At 55.7% G+C, this 21,401-nt stretch overlaps 2 protein-coding genes across 7 annotated transcripts in view; both read right to left on the bottom strand.

The window, feature by feature from the left end:
* The window catches only part of PHYKPL (5-phosphohydroxy-L-lysine phospho-lyase), a 23,450-nt gene extending 9,140 nt beyond the window's left edge, over positions 1 to 14,310 (bottom strand). The window contains exons 1-8 of one of the 6 annotated variants that reach the window (XM_037164049.2): positions 14,203 to 14,310; positions 13,318 to 13,436; positions 12,115 to 12,274; positions 8,879 to 8,953; positions 8,234 to 8,321; positions 8,041 to 8,157; positions 6,608 to 6,690; positions 6,119 to 6,344 (exon numbers count right to left, since the gene is read on the bottom strand). In XM_037164049.2, the coding sequence (XP_037019944.2) occupies positions 6,119 to 6,344; positions 6,608 to 6,690; positions 8,041 to 8,157; positions 8,234 to 8,321; positions 8,879 to 8,953; positions 12,115 to 12,274; positions 13,318 to 13,436; positions 14,203 to 14,261 (927 nt within the window). In that variant the 5' untranslated portion in view covers positions 14,262 to 14,310. Of the gene's footprint in view, positions 1 to 369; positions 1,625 to 6,118; positions 6,345 to 6,607; positions 6,691 to 8,040; positions 8,158 to 8,233; positions 8,322 to 8,878; positions 8,954 to 12,114; positions 12,275 to 13,317; positions 14,168 to 14,202 lie in introns of those variants that run through there. The other 5 variants (XM_037164051.2, XM_037164050.2, XM_037164047.2 and 2 more) reach the window with 5 other exon arrangements.
* A 4,356-nt stretch (positions 14,311 to 18,666) lies between these two features.
* COL23A1 (collagen type XXIII alpha 1 chain) overlaps positions 18,667 to 21,401 on the bottom strand; it is a 278,834-nt gene continuing 276,099 nt past the window's right edge. Inside the window, exons 28-29 of the mRNA XM_037164065.2 lie at positions 19,949 to 19,987; positions 18,667 to 19,660 (exon numbers count right to left, since the gene is read on the bottom strand). Of these exons, the coding sequence (XP_037019960.1) occupies positions 19,658 to 19,660; positions 19,949 to 19,987 (42 nt within the window). The 3' untranslated portion in view covers positions 18,667 to 19,657. The remainder of the gene's footprint in view (positions 19,661 to 19,948; positions 19,988 to 21,401) is intronic.

Genomic DNA, 21,401 nt, shown 5'->3' on the forward strand with positions numbered 1-21,401 from the left:
AACATACACTTATAGAAACAAGCTTTTCCAAAGTAGTGGTGCCACTACTTTCTCACCATTAGTCTTATGAAATTCCAGTAGTTCTACATCCTTAAAAAATATCTGGTATGTTAAAGTCTCTTTAGCTGCGGCCATGCTAATGGGTATGTAGTGGTAGTGTGTAGACCATCCTGAAGATGCGCGTGCAGAGCCTGGTGCTCAAGCTCACAATGGCATGTCCAGAACAAATTGTGTGTGGAATGGACACAGGATGCGTTGAGGCTGCTGACTGCATATTACCATGAGCTCGTTAGAAGGCAGGGCATCTTTGGTTTAGAATCGTGACTTAGCACAATTAAGAGGTCTTTCCACCATTGTCACCCTGGAGGGACAACAGAAAGAAAATGAACAAACACTTGGACATAGTCCTGGAAATCTAAAAGGCTGTGGATATATGTAAGGATTATGCTCAAAGCTAAGTTCACGTTCAGGGAAGACCTAGAAAGCTCTAAACTCACCACTGGCTACCTTGAGGCTCTGAAGGAGGAGGAGTAAACGCTAACACTTGCAAAATGCTTGGCTGAGTGTTGAAGCATACCATACCACGTGCCCCCACACACCAACTCTTGTCCAAGGCTGAGAGACTTGGTCCCAGGCATTTAAGATGTCTGCCCAACCGTTACATGGTCACTAAGCTAACCAAGCAGAGACTCCAGTGCCTGTGCATGACAAAACACACAAAAATGACAAGAGTTCCTTCAAAAAAGGCACTAAGCAAAGAAAAAGCAACAAACCATGAGGAGGGCAAATGATTTCCAAAGTTGCCACATTATTTAAAATGTCCAGTTTTCAGCAAAAACTGAAACACACAGTGTCAACATAAGGAAATGTCCAAACTCAGAGAATTTTTATAAGACTTTATCTGAGCCAAAACTGATGACAATGGACAGGAAGCAACATCTTCAGTACCCCAGAGAATGAGTTTTACAGTTTTCCCAGGGAGCACAAATGCAGTCCCCCCCCCACATGAATGCACTGCGTTCCCCACATCTGGGGAAATGGCAGGGATCAGTCATCCAGAGTCCAGCAGGAGCCTTGCCTGGGAAAACTGCCTTTGCAACATTCTGTCTCCCCTGCCAGGTAAGCACTGCAGTTTCTTCCATGCATTTGAAATTAAAAGGAAGAAACATAAGGAAGGAAGGTGGTGGTTGGGTTTTGGTGGTGATTTGTACTACATGAAGGTGGTAGAAAGCAAGGTGGGGATTGGGTTATGGGACTGATCACTGTATTTTTCAGACCATAGGACACACCTAGGTTTTAGAGGAGGAAAATAGGGGAAAAAAATTTTGAAAGCAAAAAATGTGGTAAAGTTTAATAACAAATAATGATTTCACCAATGTAAATGTAAGCAGAACTCAACAGCAGCATTAACAACTATTCTCCCAAGTTGGGGCGGAGGTGGAGGAGAAAAGTACGTCTCATAGTCTGAAAAATAAGGCAGATGCTCTTTTGAGGGTGGTCGAGGGTAACTGCTGGCATCGCAAAGATGTTGACCTAGATGCATGTGCAGCTTTACAGTGTGTGGATTCCGTCTCGACGAAGACAGAATCGGTGACTTTAGCTTTCCCAACAGCAGCACTGCACGCTGGGTGGAAATGGACAGAGCTTTAAAGCACTGAAGGAAAATAACCAGGACCTAGATTTTATATTTAGCGAAAACATTTAAATAAGAGGGTCTGATAAAAATATTCTTAGGCATACAAGACCTCAGAAGGTTTGCAACAGAAAGGCTTGCACTGAAAATAATTTGGGATGAAATATTTTTAATACAGATAGTTAAAAGTAGAAAAGATGAGCTACAAAATATATATTAAACTTGTTATAAATTAATGTTAGCAACAGGCTTAAATATAGCAATAGTTATGTTGTCTAAAGTCATCACTTTAAAATAAAATATTAACAGATTTGAACAAAAAGCCATGTTTTAGGTATACGCGGGGTAAAAAACACCACACGGTGAGCACAACTTAGGTTGAAAGTGGAAGGGTGGAAAAACACTTGCCAAAAGAAAGCTGGAGTTGCTTTATAATACCAGATAAAATTGAAGAACCACACGATTAGGAATGGAAAATGATTATTCCATCTGAAAAAAGATCCAATTCCTGGGAAATTGGACAGCCACATGCAAAAGAGAGACAGGAGTGAACCCGGACACACAAAATCACCTGGAACGCTGGCACATCAGACCCGACTAAAACTCCTACAAGAACACGCAGCTGGTGAGCTCCTCGATGGGTCTTGGCTTTTTAGATTTGATGTCAGAAGCAAAGGCAACAAAGATAAAAATGAACTAGTGGGACCACATCCAACTAAAAAGCTGCTCAGAAAAGGAAACCGGTAATGAAATGAAAAGCCAATCAACCAAGTGGGAAAAATATTTGTAAGTCATTATTTGATAAGGAGATAATGTCCAAAATATATAAAGAATTTACATAACTCCATAGCACAAACTCCCAAAGAATATGGTTCAAAAAACTGGCAAGGGATCTGAATAGACAGTTTTTCGCAGAAGACACACAGCCAACAGACACACAAAGCTGCTGCTCAGTCTCCCTAGTCGTCAGGGCAGTGTGAATTGAAGCTGCAGTGAGAGGCCACCGCACACCACTGGGACGGCCACCATCAGAAGACGAGAAGCAAGGCCCGCAGGTGAGGGTGCGGAGAGGAGCCTCTGTGCACAGTTGGTGGGGATGTAAATTTTCCACTACGGAGAGCAGTGTGGAGGTACCTCAAAAAATTAAAAATGGAATCGTGATACCACCCAGCAGTTCGACTTCTCAGTATTTATATGAAGGGAATGATGCCAGCATCTCAGAGGTACTCGCAGGCCACATTCACCGAAGCGTTACAATAGCCAAGACCTGGGGGCAGGCACCCTAAGTGTCCATCGATGGGTGGGTGAGTGGATAAAGCGGTGGTATGTATTTATATAAATATATGTAAGTATTCAGCTGTAAAAAGGAAATCATTCCATTTGCAACGACATACTTTCATACCTTGAGGGCACTGTGCTACGTGAAATAAATCAGACAGGGAAAGAAAAACACCTTATAATGTCACTTCTATGTGCAATCTAAAAATCCCCACCGAAACAAAAAGTTGCACTCTTAGACACAGAGCACAGATTGGTGGTTGCCAGAGGTGGGGGTGGGCAAAATGGGTGAAGATGGCCAAAAGGTACAAACTTTGTTAAAATTATGTCCCGGGGATATAATAATGTACAGCATGGTGATGATTGTTAATAATACTGTAATGTGTTTCAATTTTTAAAAAATGTTCTCTAGCTTTTTACTTTGTGCTGTCTTTTAAAAACATTTTTATGTATTTTTAGCGAGAGGGGAAGGGAAGGAGAAAGAGTGGGAGAGAAACATCAGTGTGTGGTTGCCTCTCATGTGTCCCCCACTGGGGACCTAGCCTGCAACCCTGACTGGGAATCAAACTGGTGACCCTTTGCTTCACAGGCCTGTGCAAATCCACTGAGCTACACCAGCCAGGGCTAATGTGTTTCATTTTTTATTTGACTGCTTTTATTTATTGATTTGAGAGAGAGAGAAGGCGGGGAGAGACAGAAACATGTATATGTTGTTTTACTTATGTATTCATTGGTTGATTCTTGATGTGCCCTGGCTGGGGATCGAACCCACAACCTTGGCATATCAGGATGATGCTCTAACCAACTGAGCTAGCTGACTAGGGTCTCTATCGTATTTTCAGTCTCTAAGAGAGCACATCTTAAAAGTCCTCATCACAAGAAAAGCAATTTATAACTACAGCAATGTATGTTAAGTAATTGTGATGATCATTTTATAAAATACACAAATATTGAATCATTATGTTGTATACCTGAAACTAACATGTTATGCTAATTATACCTAAATTTAAAAATAACGATTTGATTCTGAATGAACATACAAAAATAAAACATCAAAATCACGCATACGGGCACACACACACGTGCAGTCACCCCCCCAGAACCCACAAAAGGAAAGCACTAGTAAGTCAATGAAAACATGGGCAGAAGAAAAAGCAGGTGCTTCAGAGAAGAGGAAACGCACGGCCAATAAACCTAGGAAGAGATGCTTCACCTGACTTGGAATCAAGGAGTGTTGAATCGAGAACATTCCTGCAAATGTGCCTTCATGTCCCACGTGCCTGGCACAACTGAAGAGGGCGCCGGCCTACGGAATCGCTCTCACCTGTGGGTGGGGCGCTACCTTGTGGCCTACTTTGGAACCAGATGTCACTGCCTCAGAATGGAGGTGAACAGTGACCCAGCACCTCCGGAGGCTCTTGGGCTGCCCTGGGAACTCTCGCCTGTGCAGGACAAGACTTTCAGAACGGTTCACAGCGGCACTGTTCCTAACAGCAACAACGGCGGGGATGACTGTGAAGCACAATAAACCCCAGCAGTTTGCACAAAGGGACATCGTTATGGCGCAGTCATAGCAAACGAACTTCAGGGACAAGCAGTGTAACTCTCAGGAATGTAGTGTTGGGTAAATGAGTCCCTAGAGACCAGACACAGCGGGACACACTCCTCACGAAGCTACAAAATGAGAGTGACTGCTGGGCATGGGACGTGAGTGAAGACTGGGTGGAGGGACAGGACATGGGCTCTGGTTGAGGTCCTCACTTTTGTTTGGGACATCGGCCTGTATCAGGGGTCAAGCTGATGAACCGAAAGAGGGTGGTGTGGGAACAGGTGGTGAGCTGTGCATGAAAGTCCCCTGTCAGGGGACTGATGACCTATTCTGTGTGGGCTTCAGCAAGACCGACAAACCCGGGCTCGGGCTCAGGCTCCAGCGGGCGCTATCACACAACACAACACAACACAACACAACACAACTCGCTGCTTCCTCTTCATCCTCCCGTGTCTGCACGAAGCGTCCCTTGCTCCCTTTCTCTGTCCCCACGCTGTGTCCCCAGTGCACTGTGAATACACTACTTCCAAGTGATCAGAGGGTCTAGGAGCCTGTCCTCCCCTGACCCCCACCCTGAGCAGTGAATTTGTCCAGGGCAGAGGCTCTGTGTACAGGTGAGCGGGGCACAGAGTGACAGCTTGTTGAGAGCACCAGCCTTCACCCTCAAAGACCTCTGCCAAGGCCCGGCCATCCTGCCAAACCCTGGCAGCCGGCAGGCCTCAGTTCAAACTGCCTCTTTCCTGGGAGGTCAGTGAATTCTCCCCCATGGCCTGTGCCCAGATCTGGGCTCCTCCTCTCCCGCCTGGACCAGTGGCCGACCTCCCGTCTTTCTCCACACGGACCACAGAGGTCCTTCTAAAGCACAGGTGGCAAACACAGGCCTGAGGCTGACCTTGTTTTATCTGGCCCAGCAGCTCATTTCTACCCAGCAGCAGTGCCCAGCTCTCACTTAACTGTGAAGGAGTTACATTTACAGTCCTCAAGTTACGTTCGGCTCTTTGAAGGCAACCTCGAGGCTGAATGCGGCCCCAGGAGAAAATGAGTGTGAGGCCCCTGCAGTGTATTTCAGACCATGCCTCTCCTAGGTGAAGCACTGCCCTGGCTCCTCAGCGTCCTGAAGAGCAGTTCAGGCGCCTTGGATCTTTACCACGAGGCCGCCTGGTGGCCACCATGCCCCCTTGCCCACCACACAACTGTGTTCTGGGCACCCCAGGACACACTTTACTGGAGGAAGCTCTCCACCCTGCAGCGCAGTCGGGGAGCCATGCCCTCTTCCAGGTCCAAGGGCAGGGTGGACTCTGACTCTAGGACACACCACCCAGGTGGGTGCTCGTCTGGTACCTCACTCAGCTCTTAGCCCAAGGCCTTGCACACAGTAGGCAGCTTGTGCTGGAAGGAAGGGGGCCTCTTGTCCTTTTACATATTTCATAAGCGTATTTTGCCATGGCTTTTAGCTTGATGCAAATTTTAAAGGGGGTTTATGTTTTTCCTCTGACTTGCTGTAACTCTCCCTGGGCTCCCACTGCTCTGACAGCACCCCAGGCAGTGTCCTCGTGGGGAACAGCACCAAGTCCCTGGCCTTTGCCCATTAATAACAAGTGGGTTGCCAGGGCCCTTCCAGACCCTCAGTCCTCCCTGGCCCTGGAGCCTCCACTCACCGTATTGAAGTACTCGACCCCGGTGGCTTCGAATGCCCTCGCCACAGCCTGGGTTGTGGCCACACAGGCTACGGGGTGGCCATTGCCAATGGACTTGCCCATGGTGACAATGTCGGGGACAAAGTCTTCCCCCTGCAGCTGGAAGGCCCAGAAGTGCTTGCCTACGCGGCCAAAGCCCACTTGAATCTCGTCTGCGACAAAGACCCCTCCGGCCCTGTGGATGTGCCTGCGCAGAGGACAGAGGGCTGATGGGCGGGGCTGTGGCCAGAGGGGTCAGGGCAGGAGCAGGGAGGCCTTGGGACTGAACCCTGGCTCTGCCTATGGTAAGGTTGAGGCCCTAGGCAGATGGCTGGCCTTCTAGGTGCCACTATTTGTTCAGGGGCTCTGAAAAATCTGGCGAGCAGGTGAGGCTGAGGTTGGGATGTGGAACAGAGGTTGGGAAACCCCTTACAGGCCTGCCCTCCCAGGCTGCCCCTCGAACCTACTCACTTCGCCACTTCCGGGAAGTAGCCGGCAGGGGGAACGATCTGCCCCCCAACACTGGGCAGCGACTCGGCAAAGAAGGCAGCAATCTGTGGACAACAGGGGACACGGGGACACGGAGGTGCAGGTGCTGAGGGGCAATCGGAGACAGTTCTGCTAATGCTAGCTTCAAACAGAGCAAGTTACTGTCATTGCCGTGTCCCCAGTTCACTCACCACATCCCATCTGAGGGTGACTCAGCTTTCTTTCAGGGCTCAGTCCAACTGCCTAGAAGCCCCAGACTCCTGTACTTGGCAGGCTCCAGACAAAATGCGCTCATCCCCGCCCCGCCCCCAGGCCTCCGACGAGAACAGAAATGTGGCCCCCTTCCCCGACCCAGCCCCTCCTCCACCAGTCAGCGCAGCCCTCGTCCTTCCGTGCCACCCCTGCACCCACTCCCTCCCACCACTGGGTCGTCTGCCAGTTGCCGCCCTGCCCCCTGCAGGTGCGGGCCGCAGGGGTCTTTAGACTGGATGCCTCTCCCTGCTGTCCACTGGCTACCAGGACGTGCCTCACACCTGGCACTAAGCTTGTCGTGTTTAAAACCCTCTGTGACCCCTTCTGCTCCCAGCACTGACTCCCAAACTGTGTTCTGCTGTGGAGTTGCTTCAGAGGCAACTGTGGGATGAGGGAAAAGGCCGGTGAGGTGGCAAACCAGTCCCCTACCCAGCTGCCACTGGAACAGCTGCTTTCCTGGCTTTATACATATGGGTACAGAGCATCAGAAACACGTGGGCCAGGCCCCCCAGGTCTGGCTCTGCCACCCGTTTGGGCCTTGTGGCCTGCCGGTCTCTGTCCTGTGTGCCGTCACTCCAGCGAGGTCTCCTCTCCCTCTCAAGGTCACCAAGGCTGCTGGTCTTCCAGGGTGCAGCAGTCTGCACCGTCTCCACCCTCTCTGCCTCCACGACACTGGCCTGGCCTGGGCCCCTCCTTGCTTACGCGCCCTTGGGCTGGCCCCATTCAAGCGCTCCCTGGTCTTATTACCCTCCCTCTTAAAATCCCTGCAAGGTCAGCCATGGCCTCCAGCCCCGCGGTCCGCACCTGCGGGCTTCCAGCACCGGGTCGCCCCTCTCCAGGCCTGCCTCGTGCCCGCTCAGCCTGGCCCCACACTCAAGTGGTTCCTCACCTCGACGCAGGCTGTTCAGGGTGCCTTCCCTCTTCTGCCCCCGAGCCCACCTCAACTGGCTAACTCCTACTCACCTTCCATCACTGAGGTCAGGCAGCACCTCCAAAGACCCTCCTTCACACCCACACGGATGCGGCTTAGACCCCGGGGCTCCTGTGACACCCAGACACACCCCTGGTCCTGAGTCTGTCAGGGCTCCAATACCTAGCACCAGCTGGCAATGGGGGAGCGGCGTTTGCCCTTGGCAGGACTGGACCGGCACAGATGTGGTTACCTGCCTGCCCTGCGCCTGTGCACTGCTGACCACACGTTTCACCTCTCTGGCATAGGCCTCAGCTGGATTGGGGTGGTCCTCGCGGTAGAGGCCCCGGTAGGTGTCTGGGAGAGGTGCCTGTGGGGAGTGACAGTGCTGTGTCACCCAGGCTGGGTGCGGGCACCGACCTGTCACCCTCTTGGGCCATGCGTACCACGTGAACCCACTCCTTCTGGCCATCCAGGTCCCGGAATTTGTACGGGCTGATGTCGATCAGGGAGCTCAGGTGGCCATGGTAAGCACTGGGGAGGAGAGGGGGGGCGGGCTCAGGTCCGGGCAGCCTGCACTCTGGCCTGGCCTTGACAACCATTTGCCCTCCCCAGGAGATACACCTTTCTGACACAGCCTTGGGTCCTCCGGCCGAGGACAAGCACAGACCTTGGAGTCTGTAAGACCTCCGGGGAGGCTGCTTACTCGCTGCATAACAGGGGTAATTAGCTAGGCTCCCTGGGGCCAGTCCTCTCCTCTCAAAGTGGGGTTTTTCTTCAGGGTTGTAATGAGCCGTCCATGCGCTAAGGCTCCGACCCTGGGCCTTGCGAGGCACATGATCGATATGTAGAAGCCATTGTCGGACCAGCTTCAATGCCTCAAATGTGGGAGCAACCCCCCTCCCCGCTGCCAGAGTTTTCTCAGCTCCCCAGAAGCTGCTCTCCTAGCAGAGATCGGGTAAAGGCCCCCCTGGTGTGTGGGAGGGTGTCTCTGTAGCCACAGCCCTGTCCTTCCTACCCAGGGCACTGTAAGCCAGAGCCTCACTGACCCCCACCAGGCGGCAGACCCAGGCTTTGGGAATGACACTTACTGCTCCAACACCACCACGTCCCAGTGTCGTGTGTACTGGCGGGCCAGCCTCAGGGCCAGGTCGTTGGCCTCCGACCTGTGGTGGAAAAGGAGGGCACCAGCTGCCAGCTCTCCGAGGGCTGTCCCTCCTGGCGCCCTGCTTCCTCCAGAGAAGCCCAGAGGGCAGGGGGAGCCCTGCCAGCAGCCATAACACTCTCGGGACCCCATTCATTGGTCATTCAATAAAAATTCACCAAATACCTGACTTGCGCTAGGAGCAGGGGGGCAAAATAGTAAAACAGGTATGTGTCCTGAAAGTCAAGCCAACAAAACCCAAGGAAAGAAAGAACCATCATGCTGATAAGTGCCCTACGAGCTCCGGAGGGGGTCCTGCTTTAGTTGAGGGGGCTGAATGGTGTCCTGCAAAGTTCCTAGGTTGAACTTCTACCTCCCAGCACCTCAGAATGCACCTGTGTGTGCAGACAGGGCCTTAAAGAGGCGACGAAGTTAACATGGAGCTGTTAGGGCGGCCCTCATCCAACCTCAGTGATGTCCTTGTAACAAGGAAGAGATATTTAGGCATAGATACACCAGGGGCTGGTGGGCACAGACAGACCCCGTGAAGGCAGCAAGGTGGCCACCTGTGAACCAAGGGGAGCCTGCGACGAAACCAAACCTGCAGACGCCCTGGTCTCGAACCCGGCCCCCAGGGCTGTGAGAAGATGAACGGCAGCTGCCGAAGCCTCCCTGGGGCAGCCCGAGCTGGCTACCAGGGGTCAGGGCAGGGCTCTGTGAGGGGGCAGCGCCTGCACTGCTTCCCTGGGGGGGGGGGGTGGGTTCCGGCACGGCAGGTGGCACGTGCCAGGCCTGGGGACAGACAAGAGCTCAGTGTGCTCAGGAACCGAGGGAGGACGGGGAGGCCAGAGTGGGGCAGCAGTGGGGGGACGTGCGGGGCCATCTTCAGGGGGCCTTGGACGGAGCCCGGATTCTCTTCTTAGGGCTGGGCAAAGCTGCCAAGGAGTTTCAATCACAGCAGAGACACGACCCAGCTTCCGAGTTGAGGGGGAAGCCTCTGGCCGTGACTAATGGAGTAGAAGGGAATTAAAGTGGAAGTGAATCCTCTGGGCTTGTCAACTCTAGTATGCTGCCCCTCCTCCATCGACAGTAGTCATAAAATAAAAAAGAACACACTAATGCAATGAAAAAAAAAAGTGGAAGTGAGGAGACCAAGGACATGACCAAGGCCATGCAGTGAGAGCATGTGGTAGCCATGGAGATAAATGGAGATGGACAGAGGTGGACAGAGGCGTCCTGGGGACAGGTGAGACAGGCTGAGGTAGGACTGGGAGGCAGGTGTCTGCCTTGAACAGAGGCAGATGGTACTGTCATCGATGAAGCGAGACCAGTGTGGGGTGGCAGTGAGGGTGACATCCTCCTGGGAAGGTCTGGGGTAGGTGCCTGGGAAAGCGAAGGACAGCCAGCGCCACGGTCCCACCCCAGGCATCAGTAGAAGACAATCACCTCCTCACTGTCTTTCCAACACGCAGAGTTGGAGATGTTCAAGAAGTCACATGGGCCCTGAGCAGTGTGGCTCGGTGGGTTGGGCATCGCACCGCAAACTGAAAAGTGGCGACTTTGATTTCTGGTCAGGGCGCAAGCCTGGGCTGTGGGCCAGGACCTTGGCTGAGGGTGTGTGAGAGGCAGCTCATCAGTGTTTCTCTCCCTCTCTCTCTCCTTTCCCCTCTTAAATAAATAAATTCTTTAAAAAAACCCTCAGAGGTCAATTGGGGGGTAGAACCATGAGACTGGATCACACGGGAAGCATCTGGGCTTGAGACACAAACTGGGGAGTCACCGGCACGCAGTGACATGTAATCCCATGGGAACAGATGAGATTGGGAAGGGAGAGGGCCTGGAGGACCTGCCCTACAGAACAGAGGACTCGGCAAAGACGACAGGAGGGCTGGCAGAAGCTCGGGGAAGCTGGGAGCGTGCAGTGTCCTGCAAGCAAGACCAGAGCACTTCTAGAGAGAGTGGTAACTGAAAGACAGCAAGACAAGGGCAGCAAAGAGCCCACTGGATTTGGCCACACGGAAGTCGCTGGAATCCGCAGAGTAAATCTGGTGGAGTAACCCAGCAAATGTCCTTTCCTCCACTGCCAAGGATGTCCCCACTCCTGGACCAGCTCCCCACTCGTCCCAGAGAGGTCCCCATTCTGGCTCCCATCCGGTGTGGATGGATGGCCCTGGGAAAGCTAGTTCCTTTTTTTTTGAATTGCTGTTTCCTTATCTGTAAAATGAAGATGTAAATTCCGTTCCCTAGAAATTACCATGCAGGAGAGAATGACAAATGCACTATACAAACAGCAATGATGATGATAATAATAGTTACCAGGACCTAAGTGCCTCAACCTACGGCATGTTGAAATGTTCTCTCCCAGGATGCTGGCCTGCTTCTGTGCACACGTCATCATCTGCCACTGCTGTCCCCACTGCCACTCCTCAGTGGGAGCTGCCATTGCCTGCCACCTGGCTGCTGAAATGGCGCCCCGTGATGACCACTCTAGCTCTCCCCCAGCCCCGATGACGTCATTTGTCAAACCAAAACCCTCTGACGACTTCCGGTGCTCTTAGCATACAAACAGATTCTCCTTGGCTGCTCAGGCCCTGGCTGAGGGGGCCCTGCATCCCCCCCCAGTGTCTGCTCACATCTTCCCTCCCTCATCAGCCGCCCTGCAGTTCCTCAGGTGGGCTGGGCTGCAGGGCCTCCGCACAGGCTGCCCCATGTGGTAGGAACCTCGCCAAACACACTTGTCTCCCGGGCAGCTCTCAGCCTCATGTCCCTCCTTCCCTGGCCCTCCAGAGCAGGTCAGGTCTGCTTCTATGCCTCTGAAGATCCTGCACTTTTCCTCCAGGTAATGACCTGCACCCGCATAATGTTTCATTTTTTGGAAGAATCACTTGAGGTTTTCTTACTGAGTAAGCAGGGATTTGGTCGCAGCCCCAGCACTGTGCCTAGGTACTCCCAAGGCAGAAATACAGGAAGGCATTACCTTGGTGAGCCCTGCCAATGATCCTGGAAGAGAGGCAATGGCACCTCTTACTAAGAGACCAGGCAACTGGGTCGCCAGAGTAAGCCCAGGGTCTCCCGCTGGGAAGCACAGGCACCCGCCCAGCGAGGGCTGCCTCTTCTCCAGTCCACATCCCGTCGGCTCCACTCTGCTTGTCTTGCATGGGGGGCTGGCCGCAGGGCACTTACCCAGAATTCAGGAAATAGAACACACAGAGCGACTCTGGCAGGGTCTCGGACAGCCTCTGTGCGAAATCCACGATGTTGTCGTGCAGGTACCGGCTGTTGGTGTTGAGCATTTGGTTCTGTTCGTGCGCGGCTTGGACCACGAGAGGGTGGCAGTGTCCGACTGGAAGAAGGCCACCTTCATCATACACCTGACTCCACCTGACAGATCCTGCCAGGCCGCCCCATCCCTGATCTGAATGCCCAGCTGGGGGAGACACAGTTATAGAGGGAGAGGTGGGTAGGAAAGAGGGGGTCCGAAGACAGAGGTGGGAGACAGATGTCTGTTCTGGAAAAGGGAGGCCCAGAAAGGAGTCCCTAAGGTTCCGGCAGAGCAAAAGTTCTCTGGCAGAAACCTACTTAGAGACCCTTGTCTTTGGTGGGGCTGGGGTGTCTGGTGGAGGGGGGGTTGCACCTCCCCAGTCAGCAGGGGCTGGAGGTAATGACTGCTAAAGGCCAAAGATGCTGCTATCAGCAAGCTCTCGCTGCGAGCTCTCACTGGGAGCTCATGCTAGGAGCTCACCAGGCGCCAAGCACTCAAAGCAAATTACGTGAGTTAATGCAATCCTCCAAAACATGCTGAGGTGGGTACCTTGCATTATCATGCCTATTTTGCAAATGAGCAAACTGAGGAACAGAGAATTAAGTCACTTGCTTAAGATTACAGAGTTAACAAGTGAAGGACAGGGGTATGAACCCAGGCGCACTGGGACTAGAGCCTGCTTTTAGCCTCCACTTTATTAACCTACCAGGTACCTGCTGAGTGGCAGACTGCTTTCCCCCCATCAGATCCCCATCTGGATAACTGAACTCCTATCTCAGTTTTCTTGCCCAGTGCCTGAGATGGTCACTGGGGCTGAGAGCTGCCATGACCCCCAGCACTTGGCCAGGGGAGCCCATTGCTAGTCCCAGCTGGGCTGACTGCTGCTCTCTGAGCTTCAGGTCAGTCCCAAGTGGAACTGGACTCCCGGACCTGGGTCTCTGACTGATACCCGGTTTAGCACCACTCCTGCACAGAAATGTTTACAGCTACACCAGAAAGACTGGGCCTCCTCTGCTCAGTTCTCCCCAAGTGCTCCAGCCTCTCTGCACCTCAGGATGCCCCTTGGACCAGGTCACAGCCCCGGCCTCCCCTCCTGCCCCGCCAGCCTGCGAGATGGTACTGACCGTGAGCCACATTGTTGATGCAATCGATGTACTCCGCCCCCTGTTCATCATACATGTACTGCCCTTGGCCCCGGACAATCTTAATAGGATCCTCAGGAAAAAAGAGTTTGCAGGAAGAGCTGTGGGGACAGGCCAAAACAGGGGACAGCCATGCCTGAAGACCTAAAGGGAGAAGCCCACCCATCACAGCTCCCCCCTTTCGGTTTCTGGAAAGGACAAAGGCTGGCAGGGCACCGTGCTGCCTCCTGCCTCCATGCCCCCACTCCGCAGGTGAGACTGGAAAGGAGGAAAAGGTGGCCGCTGAGACCATCGGGGCTCCTCCCATAGGCAGTGTTTTTCTGCAAGGCTGGGAGTGAGGGGGGCACCCCAGCAGGTGGCCGGCGCGGGCCCTCAGGTGTTCTTGCCAGCCGAGTTACGCGGCTGTCCAGCCGGCTGCAACTCCAAGCTCCAGCCACAGGCTGCCTCGAGCTCCGCCAAGGGCCCCTGGCGCAGGTCCAGGGCGGAGGTTCTCTGAAGCTGCCAGTGAAACGGCTCCCCACCCCCACCCCGCGTCTCCACTTCCGTCCCTGAGGGAGTCCCGCCCAGGCCAGGCCAGGCCCTCCCAGGTGCCAGGCAAGGGCCTTCTCGGGGGTAAAGGCCGCGGAGAGGTCGGCGGCGGCTGCGGAAGGGCTTGGCTCCCGAGCCGCAGGGCGGGCCAAGGGGACGGCCGCTGCTGGTGCTAGCAGGGGAAGCGGACGCCCGGACACACGGCGCGGGGCCGAAACTCCGCGACCCGGGGAGTTAGAGCGGGTCGTGGTCGCCAGGGCCATGGGCTGCGAACCGCGGGCTCCGCGCAGGACGTGCGTGCGTCGTGCGTGCGCGCGGCCCGCGCCGCCGTCTCGATACCTGAGCAGCCGCCGCCGCTGAGCCAGGGTCGCCGCCTTCCCGCGCGGTTCCGAGGCCATGACGCCTGGCGGCAGTTTGGGGAGAGGAAGGCCAAGGGCGCCGAGGCCGGCCTGGCCCCGCCCCCGCCCCGCCCCCTCCCGCGAACGAGCCTCGTGTGCTTCCCACAGCCTAGTGGTTCTGTGGACGGCGCAGCGCGGGAGCGGGGTTTGTGCTGCCCCAGCCCGCGGCGTATCTGGGGCTCGCCTTGCCGGCCCGGGCGGGTTCCTTCCCTCGAAGGGTCCCCGGGTGAGCCTGCCGCGGCCCTTGCCGCCGAGCGGGCTCTGAGGTCGGCAGGCCTCGCCCGGGAGTCCGGGCTCAGTCTCTGAGTCGCCTTCCCAGTGCATAAGTTGGGACGCGCTGTGAACGGTTCCTGGGACCCCAGGCGGGGTGAACGGGAGCCGTGTTCGCGCTAAGAAGTTGGTCATAGAGTGTTCAGGGAAGAGGAGAGCTGGGGGCGCTCCTGCGTCTTTGTCCTTAGACACACAGCGAGTGGGCAGCACAGGCCACACTCCACTCAGGTGGGCCCGGCTTCCAGCCCAGGGGCCGCGAGAGCAGACAGATCCTCTCCAAGGGTGGAGCCCTGGGACTTTCTGCCTTGATGAACTCCAAGAATAAGGGGTCACAGTCCCCTGCTTTGCTCCCTCTTTTCTGATTTCATCTCTTCCCCCATAAAAAATGTAAAATGTTTATTAAGGCATTTATTAACACTTGGAGTTACTTTTTCCTCTTTCTTTAAAAAAAAGATTTCATTTATTTATTTTTAGAGGGAAGGGAGGGAGAAGGAGAGAGAAACATTAGTATGTGGTTGCCTATCAGGCGCGCCCCCTACTGGGGACCTGGCCCACAAGCCAGGCATGTGCCCCGACTGGGAATTGAACCAGCAACTCCTCTCTCTGCAGTGCTCCATCCACTGACCCACGCCAGCCGGCTTTTCTTCTTTCTACTGTAGTAACATATACAAACCATAAGATTTTACCGTTTTCCATGTGTTCACTTTGTGCAGCCATTACTACCATCCACCTCCAGAACTTTTCTCATCTGCTAAACTGGATGGTGTTTCTTACTTTTTTTCCCTCCCGGTTAGCCATAATTGTGCCTCAGATAAACCTTACTGGCTATGATACTGCTACTGTGAAAAGCTAAAAGTTTCTTACTTTTAACTGTAAAATGGTATATCGAACCTTATGTATGATTCTTGAAAAAAAATTTCTCCCCAATTAACCAAACATGCTGCTCACATACAGGGCAGGGGAACCCTTCTTTTCTCAGAAAAGAAGTACAGGCCACAGGCAACCCTTTGGGGCCTTGGCTTGAGCCCAAACACAAGCCTGTCTTGTGGCCCAGGGCAGCTCGGAGCAGTTAGGTTGACTCTGTTTTCCGGCCTGAGGGTCAAGGCTGCAGCCAGTCCCAGCCCACACCTCACCCACTTGAGACGTCCAAGGCTAGGCGGCAGTGCAGGTGGTGGTCAAGCCAGGTCTCCAGCTGGACTGTTCTCTGGGCCAAGAGTATCTATAACAAGGGTGGGACAACACCAGGAAGCCTCTCCTTCCTGCTCAAAAAAGCATCATTTCTGCCTCTGGCTCCAGGCTAAGCACTCCTTTATCCATTTTCTCAGCGGTCCCCAGCCTTTGGGCACCAGGGAGCGGTGTTGTGGAAGACCCACAGGCTGGGTGTGGGGGATATGGGGGTGGTTTCAGAATGATTCCCGCACGTTACATTCAAGCTCACTACCTGATGTGTGGCCTGGTTCCTAATAGTCCCGGCCCAGTACTGGCCCTTGCCTTGAAAAGTTGGGGACCTGCACTTTCTCAGGCCCACCCTTCTAGGGGTCAGTGGAGGCTGAGAGGGCAGGGAATGGGAGGCAGTGGCCAGTCTGAGCCCAGGGCATGGTGTTCTCAAGGCAGGCAGCACGGGTGCTCCCAGGGAGATGGTTCATCATGGTGCAGGACTGTCGTGGGTTTCAGATGTCTGATATCTCTGGGCCTACCCGTCGAATGCCAGGAGTGGCCTCCAGTCATGGTGACAGCCAGGAGCACCCCATGTAGTATCTTAGGGATCAGGAGGAGGGAGACCTGGGTCAGCCCTCTCCTCTGAGGGGGCAGGAATTTTTGTGATTAGTTTAGCTGCCATGGAACCAGCAGGACTCAATAAATGTGCTTCCCTCACTTCTGGAAGGGGGCAGTTTTTTTGGCATGGAGATGTGAAGCCCTTGGTCCTTGGGGCTCAGCTGTGAGGCAGGGCACTCAGCCATGTCTCAGCCAGGACCTTGAGCAAGTCATTCACTCTTCTATAATTTCTCATACACACCCAAACTCTTAGAGTAGTTTGTAGGCTCTAAAATGTGAAGTTTGCAGTTGAAAAGTTTGCAGACCTTAGAATACGGGGTGTGAGGCCATGAGGGGGGCAGCAGTGGGCCACAAATAGCCTTGTCCTGCCCAAAGGAGCAGCAGAAGGACCTCCTCTGATGTGTGTGTGGGGAGGGCGAACACGCGGTTTCCTCCACCCAGAGAATCTGTCTGCCAGTCACCCAGCAGCAGGGCGCTGCCCAGCAGCCTGTGCTCCGACAAGCAATTACAAAAGACAGTTCTGGTGTTTCTCCCTGGGCCAATGAGGACCCTTCAGAGCCTCCATCTCCTCATATGTCCAGTGGAGGCGGCAACACGACCCACAAATGCGCCTTCCTCCACAGGCTGGTGGGGGCCCTGAGGTTCCTGGGTGAAGGGGAGAGAGAGTTGCAAACAGTAAAGTGCGGTTGGTTTGTGAGGTTCTGCTGGAACAGCAAAGGGCACTTGGACAGCCTGTGACCTCATCGGTCTTCATGGCCCTACTGTTTCCCATCCTCTTCACACTGCTGGCTTCCCTGGTGACCCAGACTGGCCGGCTGAGCAGTGGGCCTGCCCCGCATCGCCAGCAGCTTAGGGAGACAGAGGCGCAGACTTGACACATTCCTCATCCACGGCCGGGTGTGGCCAGGCCTCTTCAGTGCAGTGAGGAGGCCACAGAGTGGGGGTTGGGGGGCTGCGCAAACCGCGGCTCTCCCCGGGCCTCAGTCCTTGGAGGGAGAGGGCCTGAGACACCATCACTGCAGGCTCCTCCTCGTCTGCACCGCCCCGGATGGGCTTGATTTTGTCATCTGTGCGATGGGCATATTGGCTGGGCCCCTCTCTCAGGGTTGTTCAAACAAAGGACCAGCTGGAATGAGTGGTGTAGACACGTTTTGCAAGACTCTGTCCCTTGCTTGGTCTTGGAGTGGGGAGCACTTGGAACCACGGGAGCTGCCAGGTGCCTGGCCTGCCTGGGTTCTTGTGTTCCATGCAGCTGGTCTCCACTAACCGCTGTCGGAGACCAGGCATCACTGTCCCTTTGTACAGGTGAGGTGGCAGGCGGAGTTCTCTAAGAGGGCTGCAACCAGACCTGCATTTTCTCCTTAAAGTATGTTGACACTTTTCCCTTGAATTGGAAGTCAACCACTGACTGCCAGGAGCTGGCACCATGTGACTTCTGAGGCTCGGCCATAAAAGGTGACACAGCTTCCCCTGGTTTGCCACAGAGTGTCCACCCTGAGTCCTGCAGCTGTGCCGTGAGGAGCCCAGACCACAGGGAGAGGCCCAGGGTGGGTGAAAGGGTCGGGCCAGTTCCCACCCACTGGACTGCCCACGACTCAGTTATCTCGACTCACTCGGTAGCCTGCGGCTTAATCGGAACTCTCTCCCACTGCGCACAGTAGGCATCGGCGCCAGCCACGGCGGCCAGTGGTCAGACTGACCCTCTTACACCTGGGTGCAGCCCGCCCTTTACCTGACCCGCTGTCCTGGCTCACATCCTGGAGCCCTGAGGCACCCGCCCGGGAGAACAAGAAACTAACCCTCCTTGTCCCCTCACAAACCCCACGCTTTTCTTTTAAAAACCCCCAACTGCTACCTTGGGGTAGCAGTTGATCCCGACTCAGCCTGCCTGTGAGCACAGCATTAAATCATGGCCCTTGGATCAGATCATCTGGCTCCTCCCGCCCTGTTTCTCCCGCATTTCCCACAGCGGGTGTTCTGGCCACCTGACCCCCCCAGCTGACAGCCAGTGCCAACCAACCAGGGGACCGTGCGCCACCGCTGCCCGGTGGAGCCCAGCAACCCCAGCACTGTCAAAGTGTGGAGGACTGTTGTCTTAAGGCAGCACGTGTTGGGGTGATTTTCTACACGGCAGTCACTGGCCACTGGCTCACAGATATGACTGGCCAGGGGGCTCTGCTGGTATGTGTCTTCCAAGCTCCCAACCCCGTCTTTGCCCTGACCCTGAACTATTTTCTCTGGTGTCTGGGGTGCTCTGACCCAGGAAGAGTGTCCCCTGCCCCTCCCCACGTTGCAGTGGCCAGGGCGGGGCCTGAGCAGAGGCGCCCGGGGCCCTCTGCAGGGACAGGCGCACCCAGACGTCAGTCCATGGTTTATTACACACAGCAGTGTCCACCTACACAGAGAGGGGAGGCAAGTGGCTGGCCAGAGCTGGTGGCTGGGGACCTTTGTCAGAGGTGGGGAAGCCTCTTCTAAGAGGGCAGATGTGCAGGTTGCAGGCCCCCTGCTGGGGCCGCCGGGGGACCCCACCCTGCCGTTTCTTCATCTGACAGTGCACCCAGAGGACCCGAGTTCTCACTGGGGCCAGTGACACCCAAACTCTGAGCTGGAGGCCCATCTCCCCAGGCTGGCAAAGTCCCGTCACACTCCTGCTCTGGGTCGGTGCGGGGGAGGCAGACAGGAAGCGGCAGCCAGTTCAGCCTGGGTCTTTCCATCCTCCACGCTGGGGGCCCCCGGAGCTCCCTGCAGCTGAGTCCACGGGTGGTGACCACAGTTCTCGGCCTGTCCTCCCAGCCGGAAGACATGTATTCTTGTCCGTGCTGGCTTCCTGAGGCCTACTGAACTTGGAGAGCTAGAACTGCCTGGGGCAGGAGTCTTGCCCTGCCCTGGTGAGCCCAGGGTTCAGGAGGGCCTGGCAGGATGGACAGCTGGCTCTGGCTGGAGAGGCCAGGAGCAGCTGCAGGGGCCATCCGTGCCCCAGGAGGTCCCCAAGGCTCTGGGGCTTCAGGGGGCAGGCTCTCATAGGGCAGCCGGGCAGCTGGAGTCTGCTATCAGGCAACGGAAGGCTCCACCCTGCTTCTGTGCAGCCTCACCTGAGCCAGGCACCTTCACCTTTGTCTCCTTCCAAAGGCCAGTGGGTGCCCCTCCAGCTCACAGTTCCCCGACTGGCCCATCTGCGTGCCTGCCAGCGCCACACTCTGGTGGTTCTGGGGCAGGGCCAGGCACAAGCTCAAAGGTTGGAGGCCCCAGGCAGTGCGTCCCGTGAAAGATCAATATATTACTGTTTCGTTTTTACAAAAATTAGAAATGTCCACATGGATCTGTACAGGTTGCGAGCTGGGTGCTGAGGATCACTGGAGAAGGAGGGAGAGACTAACGGTGAGGAGGGGTGTCTGGCCCCGGGGGCTCCCCTCTGCGCCAAGTGCTGAGTGGGCCCGTCCAACCGGCAGGGGGGCTCTGCATAATCAGCCAGGACTGTGGCCCTGGCCTCAGGCCACGTGTTGGGAGAAGTAAAGCTAGGCCCGTGACACAGAAGCCTGGCTGTTCAGTCACCGTGTAGGGAGCCGAAGACACCCACCCTCAGGGCCCCTCTTGTGCCCCCACTCCTCCCAGCCCGTCCCGGAGACTTCCCCACAAGATACCTGATGCCAGCAGCCAGGGATGGGCAGGCCGTCAGTGCCCTGGAAAGAAGGAAGGCTTCAGGGGCGGGGCGGGGCCCTGGCACACTCCTGCCCCGGCCCAGTCCTGCCCGGCGTGGCCTGTGCAGCCCAGGGAGCTGCCACGTGGGGCTGCTGGTCCCCATCGAAACTGAGCCCGAAGGCCTGTCCTGTCTACCCAGGCCACCTGGCCGTAGGACAGGCCACTCCTCCTGCACTTGTCCCTCTGTGCCCCTATAGGGTTTGTTGGGACACCTGTGCAGTGGGTGGAACCAGGAGCTTGTGCTGGACATCTGCAGGGTATGGGAGGACCTGGCCTGGCTGTGCTGAGGGACTGTGTGTCTTTCTGCCTGGTGGCCATGACAAGAGCTCCAGACCCTCACCCTGGGGGCCTGAGAGTTCTCAGGGACTGAAGCGTGTATGGACAACTCAGGGCATCCCCTTGCACGCACCCATCCTGGTCTCTGTGCCACAGCCAGTCAGGAGGGGCCGGCGGGGGGTTGTCTGGTGGCATCAGCCATGCCACGTTCAGCAGTCAGACACAGGCAGGGGGTGGGGGTCCTCAGGGGGCCCGGAGGATGGGGGGCTGGAGAGGGACAAAGGCTGACCCTACAGTCCTGGGGGCCCTGGGGCACAAACACCACTCTGTCCCAAGGGCCTCAGACACCCAGGGGCATCAGCACACTGCCGTGCATCCAGTGGGGGCACAGGCTGGGGCAGAGGGGGAGGAGAGGAGGCAGGCAGGATGGGGCGGGGGCGGGGTGGGCAGGGGGAGGGCGGGCAGACGCCAGCAGCACAGCACACAGCAAGCCAGGCCGCCTACCGCAGGGCGGGGCCCGCGGCCCCTCGCCGGGCCCTGTGAGCCCAGTGCCCCTGGCTTGCCTCTGCGTTCAGGGCTTTCCTGTTTCAGAGACAAACACTTCATGACTTGGGGGAAAGGCTTGACCCAGGGGCTGGATCTTTGGGGCCACCCTGTCCCCTGCTGTCCCTGGCACTTTGGGTGTGCTCACCACTCAGGTTTTCACCTGTTTTTCTTATCACCTCTTCAAAACCATCTGGAGGCGGGATTAGCACCCCCATTGTGTGGATAAAGAGACTGAGGACCTGAGGGCTGAGTGATTCAGTCAAGGGGGGCAGAGGACTGGGCCCCTGGGGCTCCTGGCCCTGACCTCCCTTTGGAAAGTGGCTGCACACGCAGCTGGAGGCCCCTGTCCTCAGGGCACCGGCCAGGCGTGAGCATCCGGGCAGCTCCAGCTTGGAAGCTCAGCTGTTTTGTTTCCCGTCTGTTCCAAGCCCCCTGAAAGAGTCTGACGTGTCTCTCCTCTGCCTTCTAGGAAAACGGACCTGACTTTTGGCCATTTCAGGCACTTGGGTTGGGCGGGCCATTGGGGGCTGTGGGGGAGGGGGAAGGGAGGGGTCTAGGGCAGGTGGAGGAGAG

The sequence above is a fragment of the Artibeus jamaicensis genome, unplaced genomic scaffold (genome assembly GCF_021234435.1).
Source record: "Artibeus jamaicensis isolate MK-2021 breed Jamaican fruit bat unplaced genomic scaffold, CSHL_Jam_final contig_1085, whole genome shotgun sequence".
Lineage (NCBI taxonomy): Eukaryota > Metazoa > Chordata > Mammalia > Chiroptera > Phyllostomidae > Artibeus > Artibeus jamaicensis.